The 16,996-nt window shown below is 39.1% G+C and overlaps 1 protein-coding gene across 2 annotated transcripts in view; it reads left to right on the top strand.

The window, feature by feature from the left end:
* DPYD (dihydropyrimidine dehydrogenase) overlaps positions 1 to 16,407 on the top strand; it is a 332,297-nt gene extending 315,890 nt beyond the window's left edge. Inside the window, exons 21-23 of one of the 2 annotated variants that reach the window (XM_066555445.1) lie at positions 3,688 to 3,831; positions 12,181 to 12,321; positions 15,007 to 16,407. In XM_066555445.1, coding sequence (XP_066411542.1) covers positions 3,688 to 3,831; positions 12,181 to 12,321; positions 15,007 to 15,177 — 456 coding nt within the window. In that variant the 3' untranslated portion in view covers positions 15,178 to 16,407. Of the gene's footprint in view, positions 1 to 3,687; positions 3,832 to 12,180; positions 12,322 to 15,006 lie in introns of those variants that run through there. The other variant, XM_066555446.1, reaches the window with a different exon arrangement.
* Positions 16,408 to 16,996: the final 589 nt, after the last annotated feature.

Below are 16,996 nucleotides of genomic sequence, written 5' to 3'. Positions count from 1 at the left end.
GATTTATACAGTTCATCAGTTAAAAGGCAGCTTTTGGAAGCAGAGGGGAGGGAGGATTTGGATTTTTGTTTTCTTTCTGTAAAATACTCCAGCAAAATATTTCAAGCTTAAAGTTTTGTGATAATGCAATTATAAAGAATGAAATAATTCCATTGAATGTATTTATTTAGACTCCATTCTTGATGTTAGAACACAGAAACACATTGAATTATGTCTATATAGAGACAGATGGATACAAATAATGCAGCTATAGACATCACTGATACAGATATATAAGTAGACAAGAATTATCTAATTACCCTGTTTGTTGCAATCTTCTAAGCACTTGCTGTGCTCCACATATTCATATTAATTGTTTTTTCTAGGCAGATGTTGGTCTGACAAAGATACCAGTGTATGGAGAGTTTAGTGACACTGGAATATCTGGAAATTTAAAAAATAAAATTACTGTATAAAGATTACAAAAGCAAACAGAATTAAACACACTAAGCTCTGTGCTTGTGCTTTCATTGGGAATTTTGTTGTTAAATCCCCCATGTGCTCAGGAAGTTGTCCCCTACAATGATTAGAGGAAATTTAATTTTAAAATCTCTTCAATATCCATCTCTTCTGCAGTTATTTCAACATTTTTCCACCTTTGCTATATCCAGTAACACACTTCATTAAAATATTTCTTGCCATTTCATATGGCCTTTGACTGCAGAATGTTTGAAACCGCAGCTCTGAACAATAAGCAGTCTCCTCAACATTCCATATGTCTGAGCATTACTCATAAGGGGAGCCATCAATAAGTCCTTCCTAAGCTCCTGAGGCTACATTTTCATGTATTATTTATTGCTATAGAAAAGATTGCTGGTTTTCAGTGTTGTTTAATGAAATTTGGCCTGGCTGCTTGTGAACTACTAGACCCCAAACACAAAATAACCAGGCCATTTGTATGGGCACACAGTCACCTTCTGTGAAGTCACTGGAAGCACACTGTGTATGGGCCCAAGCCTGGAACAAGACCTACATGTTTCCTTAATTATTTTAAATTCCATGCAGTCAAATTCTTGATTGAAAAACAGCAGTGCACAGGCAATATGAAGGTTGGAGGACAGTTTTGTAGATTAATCATAGTTTATTTTTAAAATATGTGGATTATATGGTTTAATTTAACTGCATGTATGTCATTACAAAACATCTGAATTATGGAAATGAAGGCATTGCACACTTCTCAAAATGCCTGCTGTACATTCCAGCTAGCAGCTATGCTAGATATAAAAATCTAAATACTTCCATCTCACAACTGTGAAAATTAATTAACCTTTGCGATTCACTTTCCACCTATTCACAAAAATAGATTCTTTTTCCACACTTTTCTTTAGATCACCTATTTAATTTCAATATTCTTAGTGTTTCTGTCTGTAGAAATTGAGAGATTTGGCATATAGAAAAGTAAAGGATTTATTCTGCAAAGATTTGGCTGTTGTTCCCAAAGATGATCTTCAATCAGTCAAGCCATGAACAACTGTCTCCTCTCTCTACTACTTCAGTTAAAACCTCAGCAAAATTAGCTTTGCTACCTACTCTCAAAGTCAGCAATTCAATTCCTGGCCAGACAGGAAAGAATCCAAAAATGCTTTGTCATCAGGTCTCCTGCCCTCTCAAACCAAAGTTGTTGGCATCAGCACATAAATTATGGAGAGGAAATAGTTCCTCCGTGACACAGCTACTACTTATTCATAGCCAAAAATATATTTCTAGTTGATTCTGCCTAGTAGACGTACAAAAACACTTTTTATCAAAATTTGTAATTTCTAGAATTCTGTGAAAAGTTTTAGGTTTTCTAAAAGTCATATAGAGAATTGAGTTTGTGTGTGCTTTAGTACCTATTGATTAGATTGGAATTAGACAAATTCTTCCTTCTACTTATTTTGCTGTTTAAAATAATTCTGCTTTTGCTGCCTTATTTGACTTCAGTATGTAAGGCCACCACCTCACTGTTGTTTGTTGGAATTCTCAAAGCCTGATTTTAAGATGTCCTAGAACATTTCATGTCCAGCAACTGCACAGAAAGGAAAGTTTGATGCCTGTAAGGAAGCCTTGAACATGACATGCAGGAGCAGAGTTCCCATTGATCAGACAAAATAAGAGCTCTCAGCCAGCAGGCAAACTCAGGCTAGCTCTGCATTTGGAACTGCAGCACCCCATCCTGCCGTGCTGTGCTCAGACTGTGGCTGTGACCCAGAGCAAGGCTCAGTCCCAGCCTGCAGGAGGCACCTCTGGAGAGCTCTGGGACAGGGTGAGCCTGGAGCTGACCTGCTGTTAAAAATGTGTTGAGACCACAAACCAAATCTTGGAAGCAGGGGAGCATTTCAAGGATGTCACCCTCTGGCTGTATGCTCAGAGTACCCAAACCCAGCAGCCAAGGAAGCTTCTGTTTGTCATAGCAAGGAGCTGAGGTGCCAGGGTTGGGTATGGTGACTGACAGAGATCACTGAGGAATTTTTCTCCTAAGGATTAGCAGAAGAGCAGGATAACCTCTTCTGGATTTACTTCGTTTTAAAAAATAATAATTTTTAAATTTTTAAATAATCTGGGGTTTAAAATTCACATTGAAATTCCCTGTTAAAAAATTGATAAGCACGGCAGTACCGTATCTTGTTCGATATGCTCTTTGAGGTTGTATTATTAGCATGAATTAATGCCAGCAGCTGCTCAGGCTATGTATCCCCTGTTACTACCTGCTGCTTTCTGCAGTACTGCTGTAGTTTCTGAACAGGCTTGAGTTAGGTGGATAAAATACTTCTGCAGAATAGGGAACTAGTTTCATGGGAGGAAAGGCATGGTCTATTGCATCAAGCAAAAGTCCATTTTTCTTCTGTTTTTCGCTCACCTAAATCTGTGATCGTGGCACACTACAGTTGTCCGTGTCTCTTCCAGGTAAGCAAAAGGATTTTTTTTTTGTTCAGGAAGATGAGTGTTGTAGGAAAACTGATCCAGCTCTTTCCTGTTCTTGGGTGACACATGAGTTTTGCAATTCAGTGAAATCTTCCTCTGGAGTTTGCTTAATTGGGTTCAAGGACTAAATGTTCCAGAAAAGATTGCAAGTTGTACATAGAGGAAAATTAGGAGATTATGATGTGTTTCAGTTCATTTGGTGTTTGTTAGCCTTACTTTGACAGGTTAAAACAGCCTTCTGTTATCACACTGCCAAATATATGTTTGTAAGTTTTAAAAGTATGTATTGATTTATTCAGATATTGATACAAACAATCTTAAATACTGGTGGAACTCTTCTAAGTAAACTGATACTTTTATGATACCTTTCCACATAGTATAAAATGAAACAGAAATAAAGTTAGCATTTGAATTATTTAACATGATACATTTTTATATATAAGCAAGTATGCAATGGGGAAATAATAGGCTGTTGGATGCTAACCTGCAACTCAGCTATTTTTCTGCTGTGAGATATTAATATTTTAATATTTAGTATATATTTCCAAGTCAGATCTCAATGTTCATATTTGATTTTTATTCACTTCTCACTCTGGTGCAGGCTTACTGATTTCAATTTCAGCTTCCTGAATAAGAAGCAAGTTGCAGTCAACATGGACCTGAGATCTCACCCTTGGGATCAGACTCATCTTTTTACTATACCCACTTACAAACCATAATCATGTGTACTGATTTTTGTTTCAGAAACTGCCCAGTTTTGGGCCTTACCTGGAGCAACGCAAAAAGATAATAGCTGAGAACAAGATAAAACTGAAGGCACAGAACATGGCTGCTGAGCTTCCTGAGAAAAAACACTTTGTTCCGAAGAAACCCATTCCAGCAATCAAGGTAACAAAAATACATGCATAAGATGTGATAGGCAGTTGACATGCACAGTCATTTCTAGCAGTTTGAGTTGGTTATTACTGCTTTTAAGCTTGTTAGAGGGCATCAAAGACAACTCTTTATGCAGACTTTCTAGCTTTTAACCAAAATCGATGGGAAATGATTTGTGATGTACGTGTACAGGTATTTCCCTAATGTCATTTTTCAGAATGAAGATATTCTGGCAGTGGAACAGTAGTTGCAGATCAAGCAGGAGTGATGCCTTGAAGAACAAAGCAGAACTGTTTAGAATTTCTCTCAGCTTGAATGCTACAGGATGAGCTGTTTTGCATTATACCTTTTGATTACATGCACTGTGCTAAATGCCTCCATCCCTCATGTAGGATCAATGGCAAAGGCTGGTGTTCAGTACATATAAAAGATGTGTCATAGGTTTAGAGATTGAACTTTTAAAGCTGGACAATGTTTGTCTAAGTAGCTGATCCACCGTCTACCAATGAGTAAATGTCAAGGTAAAAATAAAACCTGTGACCCTTATCTACTGCATAATCCATACATTGAAGCTTTTCCCTTCCCTTAGGTAGTCAATAAATATCAATAAAATGAAACAGCTTGAGCTAATTATTCTAGGTGTTCACTTTAGAGCTCACTTAAACACCAACTCTGAATAGGAAAAAAATTTTTTTTTTAAATCAGGATTCTCATGGAGATCTTTTATAAAGCAGTATGAAAATTATGTCTGTTGACCTTGTGGACTGTCTTCATCATATATGGGAGAATATCAGACATGTACATGAGCAGACGTGTAAGAATTCTTGAAAAAATAAGGACAAGCATAAAATAAAACATGAGCTGTGGCTCAGAAAACAACATAATTCCCAAGAGAATATTGCAGTTTACTGATATTACAGTATTCCAAGCTAACTGGTGGGATGGCAGAACCAGACAAGGAGAAATTTTGAATCATCTTCCTGTTTAATTTAATTAGTTTGCCACTTCTGTAGACCTCTCTCAGGTTTTTGGATTGCTTATTTTGATTTATGTCACACTTTTGAAAACCCCTCCCATCCTCTAGTGCTGAGGTTCTCTTATATATATATATATATATCTACACAAAAAGTTCCAAAGAACAGCAATCTACTCTTTTTTCCTCACTATGATGAGCATTTTCAAAGCCTGCTTGACCTCAGAGGTTTCGTGGTTCTGTTCTCCTTGCAGGGAGGGTATTGATGTAGGGAAAAAGAGAAGGAAGAAGCAACAGCCAATAACTGCATTTTCAATGAGATGGCTTCCTTCTGAAAACAGCAGAAAACAAAAAAAACTGATAACTATCCAAAAGCAAGTAAACTGAATGAAGGGAAAAGTTTAGCAAGAGGGAAAAACAGACATGAAGACCAGGGAAAAAAAAACCAACACATTAAAAAATTGAGATCAATAATTTATTATGCCTAACTCCAAGTAGAAAAGCAAAAAAAGATCCAAGTAGTAGGAGACAGATTAAAAAGATGAAAAGACAGCCCATTGCAGGGGAAGAGGAAAGCGAATTCCCTCAAACACATTTGTTTACACAGATATTGAACACTTCTGAGTGGTGTCTGAGGAGCTTCTCAGCCAGAGAAATCAGGGTATCATCTTGCTCACCCTGAAACTCTTACAAGAAGCCAGGCATTGCCAAAGCAGACTCCTGGCAGTCTTTGGCCATCTCCTTTGAAGGGAATGTGCTCACCATAATGCCAAAGGCACCAGTGAGAGGTCTTGCATTGGGTTTGCATGGCCAGCTTTGACAGAGCTGGGGCTGCAGGGTGGCTTCGTGAGAAGCTGCTGGAAGCTCCCCAGGGCCTGACAGAGCCTGGCAGAGCTGCAGGACAGACCCACCACTGGCCAAGGCCAAGCCCAGCAGCAGCCATGGCAGCACCTCTGGGATAATGTCTTTTAAAAGCGGAAAAAACAGCAATTTCAGTCACAGGGAGGAGTGAGAATATGGCCTCTTCAGGGATCTGCTTGATAGAGGACCATGAAATAAAGCCCTGGAGGCAAGAGAGGCTCAAGCAAACTGGTAATATTCAAGGATCATCTCCCCCAGGCTCAGGAGTGATGCACCCCAACAAAGAGGAAGTCAGGGAAAAATTCCCAGAGGCCTGCAGAGGTGTACAGTAGCTCCTGGACAAACTCAGGCACAACACAGAAGCCCTCAGAGAGTGACCAAGATGATCAAACAGCAGGAGCACTTTCCTATGTAGACAGAGAGACTTCTGGTTGTTCAGCCTGAAAAAGAGAAAGCTCTAGGGTGCTCTGGGGGCACCCTAGACCCCATTGTTGTACCTAAAAGAGAGATAGGTGCCCTTGAAAGGGCTATGACCTTTGTCTGGTTGTATTTTTGGGGGGTTGCTACAAATTTCCTGATGCCTCACCAAAATTTCCTCATCCATCTAATTGGCTGTTGGGTTGGTGATATATAAATTCCAACACTTATATAAATTCCACATGCTTTCAAATTGCCATTTATTTGTCAATTTAAAACCCCTCTGTGATTATCCAAAATCTAATTTATTTTTGGATGTCTTTTCACATGGCTTATTGCTTTTTTTTCTCTATTTTCCAATATTAATTGAAACTGCATATTTTGATATTTGGCAGAGTTGTTTATTCTTTTCTCACTAGTCTGTAATATTAGAAATTGTGCTCATATGGCTATGTGCCCTGGATCTTTTCTTTTCAGTTGCAGTTTTGTACAGCTCCCACAGATGTATTTGCCTACCTCAGGTTGCCTCCTTATTGCTTTAATTTCTTTCCTTACATGATCCCATGTTTTTCTTCCTAATAATTTAGTTCTTTGTCCTTCAGGGCCCATACCACAATATTCAGTCACCATTTATCTGCTTATTTTATTTCCTCCTTTTTTTTATTCCGGAAGCCTGGCTGTAGAGATTGTTCGGTATTTCAAACATTCTGGCATAGCTCTCTTAGCTAGGGCATGACATGCTGTTCCACCTGCTGGAAAAATATCCACAGAGATCCTCAAGCTTAAATGCCTTTTGTTTGAGATTTTTTTCACCCTTGTTGGTACAGATACATTTACATGGTCTTTTGCACATACAAATATGCAAGTCTTTCTTTGCTGATGTGTAAATACCCGTCTAAAAGCCAGCACTGCAGGAGGCATAAGCCACATTTAGTCCAGTGCTGTGATAAATCTCTAAAAGTCTCTTGGGAGGTGAGGAATAGTGAAGTAAGGACAGCTCTATTTTGCCATAACTATTTTGTACCATTTGGATCCTTCCTGGCATATATCTGTGTGTTTAACATGAGCAGTTTTACCTTGTGCTTGCCTGCCTGGAAAAGGCCATATTGTAATCTTCATCATAAGTGTGGAGATGTTTCATATTTCAGGTAGAACTATACATGTGTCTCCCATAATTTATGGGAGTCTAAGGCTGATTCTCCCAAGTATTTACTAAAACATGAATCACAGAAATAATCTCCCCTGCAATAGCTCATAATGGTCTTCTTCTCTTCTCTTCTCTTCTCTTCTCTTCTCTTCTCTTCTCTTCTCTTCTCTTCTCTTCTCTTCTCTTCTCTTCTCTTCTCTTCCTTTCCTCTGCTCTGGTTGTATTTCTGCCTCGTGTTACTCTGTCCTTAGTGCAGAATCTGGCACTTGGAGTTGTTAAATTTCATCCCATTAGTCATTGCCCAGTGCTCCAGGGCACTCTGCTTCTGTTGGTAACCCTGGAATGGCTGCATATTCCACATCATGGCTGATTAATTGGAACAACAGCACTGCAGTAGTTATGGGGGCTAGTTTGCCTCTGATCAGGACAGTTCCATGAGCTGTCAGTGGTGTCTCCCACCCTGTTTTTCTTTATTCTAGAATGTATCTGTTGGCAAGTTCAGCAAAAGTTACTTACTTTTGCTGAATCAGCTGCTTGTCGAACTGCATTTTTTCACTGTGATAGTACCTGTTCATCTAGTGCTATAAAATATCTACAGGTTCCTTGGATTTATCAGCCTTACAGTCTTCTGGTTCAAAGCTTTTCCTGAAACACACTCAAGCATATTAAACAACATCATAGCTAAACCAGAAAATTGAGACACTTTGTTTTGCTAATGCTTTACCCTTTCTGAACATTTTGCTCTGTTTAGCCACTTCATGGCTAGTTAATTTCAGAGCTCTCTTGTGTCACAGGCCTCTGTCAGATGCCTTGTCAAACATTAAAATTACTAGGGTTTTGGTTTTTTAAGAGTTTTCTTTTTTAATTTATTACTTCACAGTCTTCATAAATAATTGTGATCAATACAAGAAGCATAATTTTCATTATAGAAACCATATTGAATTGTGTCACAAAGGTTTATTTAAGTGGACAAGTGGACTCACAGGCAAGCAGTGTGATTTTTTTGGGATTGTCCTGTGCACAGCCAGTAATTGGACTCAATGATGTGGGTCCCTTCCAACTCAGGATATTGCGTGATATGATATGATTCTATGATTTGAATTATTTTTTAAGGCCCACTTTAGGTAGCATTGCAGCTGTAATACTGAAAACAAGGCTTAGAGGTCCCTAAAGCCCAGAGTACCTTTTGTAGCCTTTTTTAAGTATTGGCAAAGTGTCTGTAATCTTTCAAGAAAAGTTAGTTTTATGTATTTTTTAAGCTACTTTACTGTAAATTGACCTTGGTCATGTACCCTCAGATTCTAGTGACTTTTTATTTTTTAATCCATAGTTTTATTTCTAACGTTTCTTCTTTTCATCTCTTGCTCTCTGGCCATGTCTCACCTTTATTGCCAAAAAAGATCAGGTGGAAGGCAGGTACCTCCCTAATGTGTGTTCCCTTTGACTTGCTCCATGACATGCAGTACCTGCACTGTGCATTGCTTTCTAATCAGAGGCCTGTGATGTTCATCATCTCTAGAACACAGCATGGTCTTTTACAAAAGCATCTGCATGATCATGGACACAGCAGGTCTACAAGGACCAGAGCTGAACCACGAATTGTATTTACAAATCGAGGTTCACTAATATGATGACTAATGAAAAGCTAATCATCATAAAATGGTTGATACATTAACATTAAAATGCACCTATTGCAGAATTGCAAAACTAATATCCTGCTGAACAGATCTTCTCCTTGTTTATACTCAAACCCACATCTGCTTAGCTTAGTGACAAAAAGAATGTTTTTTCTGTATTCATTAGTAACATAAAACTAATGGATTCTGCTCTGATTCTCTCCATAGCAACTGAATTCCCTGACAGTTCCAGTTGCAGGACTAGATTCCTTTCCCAGTTTTTTCAGTTATGTTGAGAAGAGGAGGAGAGCACAACAGTCATTAAAAAGAGTACTCTAGGTCCCTGCTGTCACAGAGGTGCAGATTTAACTTCCAGTTTTGGAGGTTTTTTGGGTTGTTTTGTTTTGGTGTTTGTTTTTTCTTTTAAATTGCTGCTGCTAATGCATAAGCCCAGAAAGAACACAGCTTGACTTTCAGTACCTGGCTTCTGTTTGCAGGTCTGGCAGTTGGCAAAAAAAAAAAATTAATCTGTAAACGGTGCAAATTTGATCTGGAGGCCATTGAGATATACCAAGTGTGGAGTCCCATAGTGCCATTTTAGACAGTTCCTGTTTGGAGTAAGCTGCTTTAAACAGTGAAAGCCAATTATTTCTTGCTGCACTGTTTATTTTGTTCCAAGCATTTATGATTTGAGAAAACAAGAAGCTCTGAGATGCTGTAAAAGAGTGCACCTGCAGAACATCTAAGTACCATTGCTTTTTTAGCCAATAATGTCTTGAAACTTTGCAGTCTTTGTTTGAGAGAAAGAAGTGATTAAAAGAAACAACACCAATGAGTGTAAATGAGTAGTAAATCATTGACACAGTCTTTTGAAATCACTTTCGGGCCTCTAAAGTGCCATCATGCTCCCTATTTGGGATTCTAAGTCCCCAAAAGTGTATTTTTGTGTGCTGTGAGAAGTGAGGCTTGGTCAAAAATGCAGAAATCACCATGCCTTATGCATTGTTTTTCTTATTCCCTTTGTAAGTTTGTAGTTGGAAAAATCAATTTTGATCATGTTGTTTCAAGCAACAATTTCCTGAGCTATCTAATGCTACCCTAAACCTTGGACTGTCTTCCCCATCTCCTCCAGCTGTTTCCCTAGAAGGGCATTAACCACCTCACTCCTTTCCCATTTAAAAAGCCTCTTCTAATTTCTAGCTTTGAGTTTATTCATGGCTGGTGTACAATTGTGTGTTCTTGTGCCAACATTTTCATTTAACTTAAATAGCCCTTTTTCCTCCCTGATGTATATATAGAGAGAGACATTATATTCCTGCTCTGCCATCAGCTTCCCAGGCTAAACATCTTCTAAGGTTCTTGTTGTCTTCTCTCATAAGCAACACACTCCATTCCGTGGTTACTGGAGTAGTACATCTCTGCAACCCACTTGAGCTCTGTGGGTTTTGTTAACATCCAAACAATATTTAAAGAATATAAATATGAATCCAGAACCTCCCTGAGAAAATGACCTATGCTTTTTAAACATATGGCTTTTTAGACTGAAAAGCTCTTCACTATCAGGAATCTCCCCCTGTTTATACTTTTGCAACACAAGCAGGCAGTGGAAAGCTACTCCATTGTGTCTTGTGCAGGTTTTACATAATTTCTTTACATTCTTGAGCACATAGCTCATACTTGCAGGCAATGTGGATTTGTGGCAGTGGAATGTTTGGGGGCTGTATACACACAAGAGAGGCTCAAGAATAGTTAGCATTGCTGGGGCCAGCAGATCACACAAAAACATGTGTATTTTGAAACCTGTAGCAGATTCAAAATTCAAGGCTTGGTGACAGACAAGCCTACATGAGAGCTGAAACAAACTGGAGCTGAAGTCTACCACTATAGTATTTCAGCTGACACAGAAGACTGCAAACACCTGAAAACTGTTGTAAATCCAGTAAATCCATTAATGTTTCTGATTAAGAACGGGACATGAAAAGATGGGGGTGTAAGCAGTTCCTAGGAGATCACATTTTATTTAGTTACCATAGTTCATCAGTAGAGTCAGTAAAGGGCTTCGAGTTCAAGTCTGCTTCTAGTAAAATACATTAGCTGAAACACTTTCATAGTAGTTAATTGACCTTTTACAGTAGTTTAAGCAAACAGATTTTACTTCAAATTTGCAGTGATTTTGGACCATGCACAAAATCAGCTTGCACAGCTCGAGTGAGGAGTGTTAACTCATTAAGCTGTGATAACTTGCTCACAGTCATCTGTCCACACTCATCATGCTGCCTTTAGCAATGTGCCATAGCTGTTTTATGCTGAAAGAGCATTAATGTTCTCTGCAGGTTGCTGAGAAGAACTGAAGGCTTTTAGTATTGAATGAATGCAACCAAGGTATTTCACATGGCAGCAACTGTGGGGTTTGGCAGAGAGAAAACATTTGAGTGTTTCTGGAACAAGAAAATAGTACAATTTGCCAGTCTTTCTTCCTGGGCACAGGATTTGGTTGAATTTTCTAACTCAACAGTCACTAGGAGAAACTCCATAGATGCTAATACTGCATCCAGTGAACAAAGAAGTTCGTCTCTTTGCATAAAGATACTATTGTACAAGTGCTGAAGACCAGGTAGACCTTATTCTTTCAAAGTAGTGCTGGGTTTTCAAGTTCTTAGCAGACTAGGAAGACAAGGTTGGACTCATTTCTGCATTTAATTTATGTAGCAGAGCTTTCCTTTTTGGTGTATGCTGTGCTGGCATACACCTTTTGCAGCACTGATGTGTAAGGTTGATGCAGCAAGTTCCTACTTGTGAAGTTAACTGATCTTGCAGGATTAGACCCAGAGCTTACTTCTGTGCAGTATTTGCAATAAATTGATGATCATGTCATTTGTGCACCTTGGTAAAGAGAGAAGAGCTATTGTTGTTCTCTCTCAGTTTTTTTTTTTTCCTTGCTGTGAGTTCTTAAATCTGTGCTAGTGAGAAATGACCAAAGATGATCTGATTAGAGCATGTCACTCCTGTTTACATTCCATTTTGTTCCTTGAAGTTTCACCGAATCATGGCAAAACGACAGCACATGCAAAATCAAGTACTAAATATGTAACCTATTTGTAGAACATGTTTGTACACAACGTGTGCTTCTAGTACTGTTCAAAATGTGCCTGTATGGAAAATGCTTTGTATTTTTGAGGGGGTATGAAGGTCAGCCATTTGGAAATTTATAAGAAAAATCCTAACCATCATCAAAATGCATGGCCAAATCTTCCTTGTTGAAGTACTAGAGAGCTAGCTCTCCAGTGCAGCTGTGGAGACTGCCTAGGTACCTTATAAACGAGTCAATAACTTTTTTTTTCCCCTAGGATGTAATTGGAAAAGCACTGCAGTATATTGGAACATATGGTGATCTGTGCAACACAGAGCAAGTTGTGGCTCTGATTGACGAGGAAATGTGTATCAACTGTGGCAAATGCTACATGACCTGTAATGATTCTGGCTACCAGGTAAGAGCACAGCTGTAATTAGCAGAAAGGCACGATGAGTTATCTTTCTGCTGCTGGGAAGAAAGAATTCACCTTCTGTTAATGAGCAGGTGGTACAAACAGATGCCCAAAATGTTGAATTCAGAGCCCATCATGCTCCCAGGCTCTGGCTCACGAGCCCTGCCCAAGCAGGGCTGGTCCTGGGGGCTGCACAGATCACGTCACTGTCACAGGGCCCTGACTGCAACTGGGGCTCTTTGTAAGGGGAAGAAATGAAGAAGCCCCAAGTTGAATGGCAGTAAATACAGCTCTTGATCGTTTTCAGGTTCATGAGAGAGAAAGGAAGAACACATCCCTTCCCACCAAGGGGCTGTGGGGAGACATGGGCTGGTCTTATTGCCAAATGTTTTTTAAGAAACCCAGTTCTTGTTCCCTCAGAGTAACCAAATTAATTCAGGTTTCAGGCAGAGGGGGTTTTGTTTTGATCTTGATTGAGTTACAAATCCTTTCTCCAGGATAACTGCCAGGGTTTTTTGAGCAGCAGGTTGAAGCTTGCAGAAATCATTGTGACCAGAAAATGGCCCAATTTTGAGCTGAGACTCCTATTTGCAGCAAAGTATTTCTGATTGCTCAATATGGTAGCAAGTTGTATGAAACATATCAGCATGTCTAGGTGCCATTCCATGCCATGTCCACTGGAGCTGATGGACTGGTCTGCAGTAGAAAAGACAGTACAAGAGGATTCATTCTCTTTAAGAAAATCAAAATATGGTCTAGCAAAACTTTCATGGAATCCAATATGCAGCAAACAGTCATTTCTACATGGGTGTTTCCATACATCTTAGTCTGAGATGAGCTTGTCAAAAACAAATACTTTAATTGAGCACCAAGTATTCTCTGGACACTGTGAGTTTTTGTTTGTCTTGAATTCAGTCTAACCAATAATAGGTCTGATGACTTGAACTACATAAAGTCACAGAAAGAAGTCTTCCATTGTAAATCAACTGCATTTTGAAAGAAGTATTTCAGAGCAAAGGTTTTTTCTGCTGATACAAGAAAATTAATGGTGTTTTTTTCCAAAAATAGATTACTATAGTAGCCTTTTAACTGTCTAAATTTCTTCTTGACATTGCAATCTTCACCTTTCCCCTTACATCAGATTTATCATAAGAATTATATTTTTCATATAGCCCTTAGAGAGCAAAAGATTGGATTTAGATTTAGTAGATTTTATTTTCTATAACTGGAAATAAAAATCAGCACCAAAAGAACCAAAGTTTAAACCCCAAGAATGTTTTCTAAGCACAAAAGAAAAATTAAAGAAAAATGCTTTTTCCTTATTTAATTAAGGAAATTGAAAAGAAATTACTTGAACAGAATTGCAAAGGAGTTCTTAATTGCAAATAAATCAAAAACAACCCCCCTCACCTTCAAAACAGCATCTGCTATATGCTTCCCTTTGTTTCAGAAATATCCATGCTGCTCTACGCAGCTGTCACCTTGTATGACTCCAGCAGAAAAGCTTTCCTTAATTTAAAGTCAGCACTGTAGTCCTGACTTGCTCTCCCTCTTTGAACTCCCTTTCAAGATGTGCATTGTTGTTAGGGAGAGAGAAAGAAAGGAGTCCTCCTTAAATACTCACAAGCCAGAGCTCTCTTTGTGCTCAAGCTAAAGTAAAACTCAGAGATCCAGAGCAGTTACTACAGACTTTGTGCCCTTGCTGGTTGCTACAGCAACTTCTGTGCCTTCCTAGTAAATGAAACCCCAAATGCCTCAAATCTGCCTTAGGAGCCAACCCACAGCAGCACTAGTACATCCCATCACTCCCCTGCCTCCCCCAGATGCTGACAGTGGTCAGGGAGATTTGCTAAGGCACTGCTTGTTTGCCAGAGTTCAACTTTCAGGTCTCATTTTCCCTCCTAAACTCTTCAAAGTGGATATTCAGTCTTTCTGGTGCTTTTTAAAATTTTTTACTTTTCTAGTCTTGCTTCTTAGATATTGACATTTTGTGGTTTCGTGAAGCTTTTTTTTCCTTTTAGTTGCCATTTCCATTATAACCAGGAACTTATATCATTGAGACTGCAACTGTTATTTCACATTCAAATACACTTATCACCCTAATTGGTAATGAGGATTCACTGCATGGAACGTGAGAACTAAAGCAAGCTCTGCCTGCCCCAAACTCTGATATTCCTTTCAAAGATTTGCAAAGAAAAGTAATCACATGAGACACAATAAGCTGTGTTTTTCTCTGCTGTTTATTAATTAGATTGTTTATGCTGTGCTGAGAATAAAAGTCAAAAGAATGCCTTGTGATGGGCATTGTACTGAAGCTGTGCAGGTGTGGTCTGGTGTCTCCTCTAAACCAATGACCCCAGCACATTGCTAGCTTGGGAAATACTTCCTTTCCATCAAGGAGAAATACCCTCTGGGAGTTTAAATATTGTGGAGCAAACTCCTCCTTTTGTAACCAGTCCCTGTGGCCCGTGAGCTTTTGCCGAGGTGTAATTTGGCCCACCTCTCTAATTCCAGTGTCTGGAGAGGGGTTGTTTTGTTCCCTGCCAGTGGAGCAGTTGCTATAGCTGCAGTGCAGAGTCACACCGAGGTGTCTCCAAGTGCTGCAGCGCAGGAGATGCCGACCCAAGGATGGGAGCAGCTCTGACCTTTCCCGCGCGTGCCATCAATAATGTTCATTCCTGCTTGCAGGCTATCCAGTTTGATCCCGAGACGCACCTGCCCACGGTGAGTGACAGCTGCACGGGCTGCACCCTGTGTCTCAGCGTGTGCCCTGTCATCGACTGCATCCGCATGGTTTCCAGGACAACCCCCTACGAGCCCCGGCGCGGGCTGCCCTTGGCCGTGAGCCCCGCGCGCTGAGCCAGGGCAGCCTCGCCCTGCTTTGATGCCATTGATTTGCTTTCTAATTAGCCCTTGCAAATCTTCTCCTATATAACGTGTTATCCCGATAGATGGTACAGTGAAAACTGCTTTCCAATTATTATTTTTGCAACATTTAAGTTTTGAAATTACAGAAAGGTGGTCGTGGCTGTCAGTTGTCCGCTATTTGAAGTGTAACTTTCTTGTTTCAATTCATGCTGTGATTTCAAAACTTCTCTATAGTCTCTTTAATCTCTGTGCATTTTCTGGCTGGAAATATAATTAAGAAAGCATTTTTAATGAACTACAAATCAATGTACAAGCTAACTGTTTTCAAGGAGAGCATTTTGTAATTAAACATTACATTTAGTTTTAAAAGAGTTTCTTAGAAGATGTAATTAACTACATAGCATGCAAACAAAGCAATGTGGCTTCTATTTTTCTATAGACAGAAATGAAAGAGAGTTTAAAATAGGATTTAAGAACTGGATTAATCACTTTCAACTACTACAACATATGGTAGTGTATTTTTATAATCCTTTCTAATTCTTTTTCACACTAGTCACTTTATAGAATAAATTTGCTTTGCACTGACACATGCTGGACTCTTCAGATTTGTGTGTTGTATGGGTGGCTTGATCTTACTTTCCCCCCCTCAGTGAACACTTACATCATCTCTGCAAACAGTTAAAATGGCTTATTAGGAAATCCAGGTTGCGTTTCAGGATTCTGACAAGCAGCAACATTTTTTGCTCCAAGCTCATCCTCTAAATAACTTTTTAATTGTGCCAATTAATGTTCCAGAATGTACACGTTTCAGGTCAGAGATCTGATTGCCTACAAACGGGCTACACACCCTGCAGGCTGTGTTTGCCAAACACAGACACACAGGGTAAACTGGCAAGGTGATTTCTGCCAGTGCTGTGTATAGTTCTAGCAGTTTCACAGCCAAAAATAAATACAGATTTAGCTGTCTTACTAAACAGTATCTCAATTTTAATCCATTTTTCACTCACAGTAGGAACTTTCTAATATGAACATATTGCTGTCTGCTTTACTCCACTTAAGAATATAAAGCCTTTAGTTTCATAACAATAATAAATGATCTATCAGTTCAATTTCTTATACCATATATTGTGAGCAGCAAAAGCTTTGATTAAAAAGATACCCTGGCTTCTGTTTCTTGATTTATGAATTGAACGCTGAATTATAAGTAAACGTTGAAACCAGCTTGGGTGTGTTTGTGATTTTTCTTTTTGCATTTACTAAACAGATTTTCCTTGTAGAGCCTTGTCAGTTGGTGTTTCATAATCTCTAAGATTCACTCCAGGAGCCATTAATGAGTTAACTCACATGTACATTATTCCATTGATTGCCTAGAGTGCAGAATGTATCATGCTCTTTGCCCCTCTCTGGCACCTCTTTGTCTGCCTTTGACTTGCCTTCCTTTTGCCTTCTCTCCCCACACATACAATGTAAATTTGAACATTTTCAAGTGTCATTTCATTTAGTGTCCTTGCTCCACCAACACTGTTTTGCTGGTGCTCTGGACTTGCTGGCAGGCTCAAGTCCAGTGTCTCCACTAACAGTTTTCTCTTTGTAATTTTAATTTTCCTATTTATCATTGTGGATTTTTCAGACTCAGATGAAACAGGAACAGACAGTCATACAGCTTAGAAAATATTTGCTTGCAACTTCTTTAAAGCTCCTAGTCTTGCAGTAGTTTCTTATCTTACATGAGCTACTGTGGACTCACAGGAAGAACAAGTTGTTTTGTGAATGTTGGTGACAAAGTCTGGAGAGTCTCTGCATGTACTGC

Source organism: Molothrus aeneus, chromosome 9 (genome assembly GCF_037042795.1).
Source record: "Molothrus aeneus isolate 106 chromosome 9, BPBGC_Maene_1.0, whole genome shotgun sequence".
In the NCBI taxonomy this organism is placed as follows: Eukaryota; Metazoa; Chordata; class Aves; order Passeriformes; family Icteridae; genus Molothrus; species Molothrus aeneus.
This window is presented reverse-complemented; position numbering and strand designations above follow the sequence as displayed.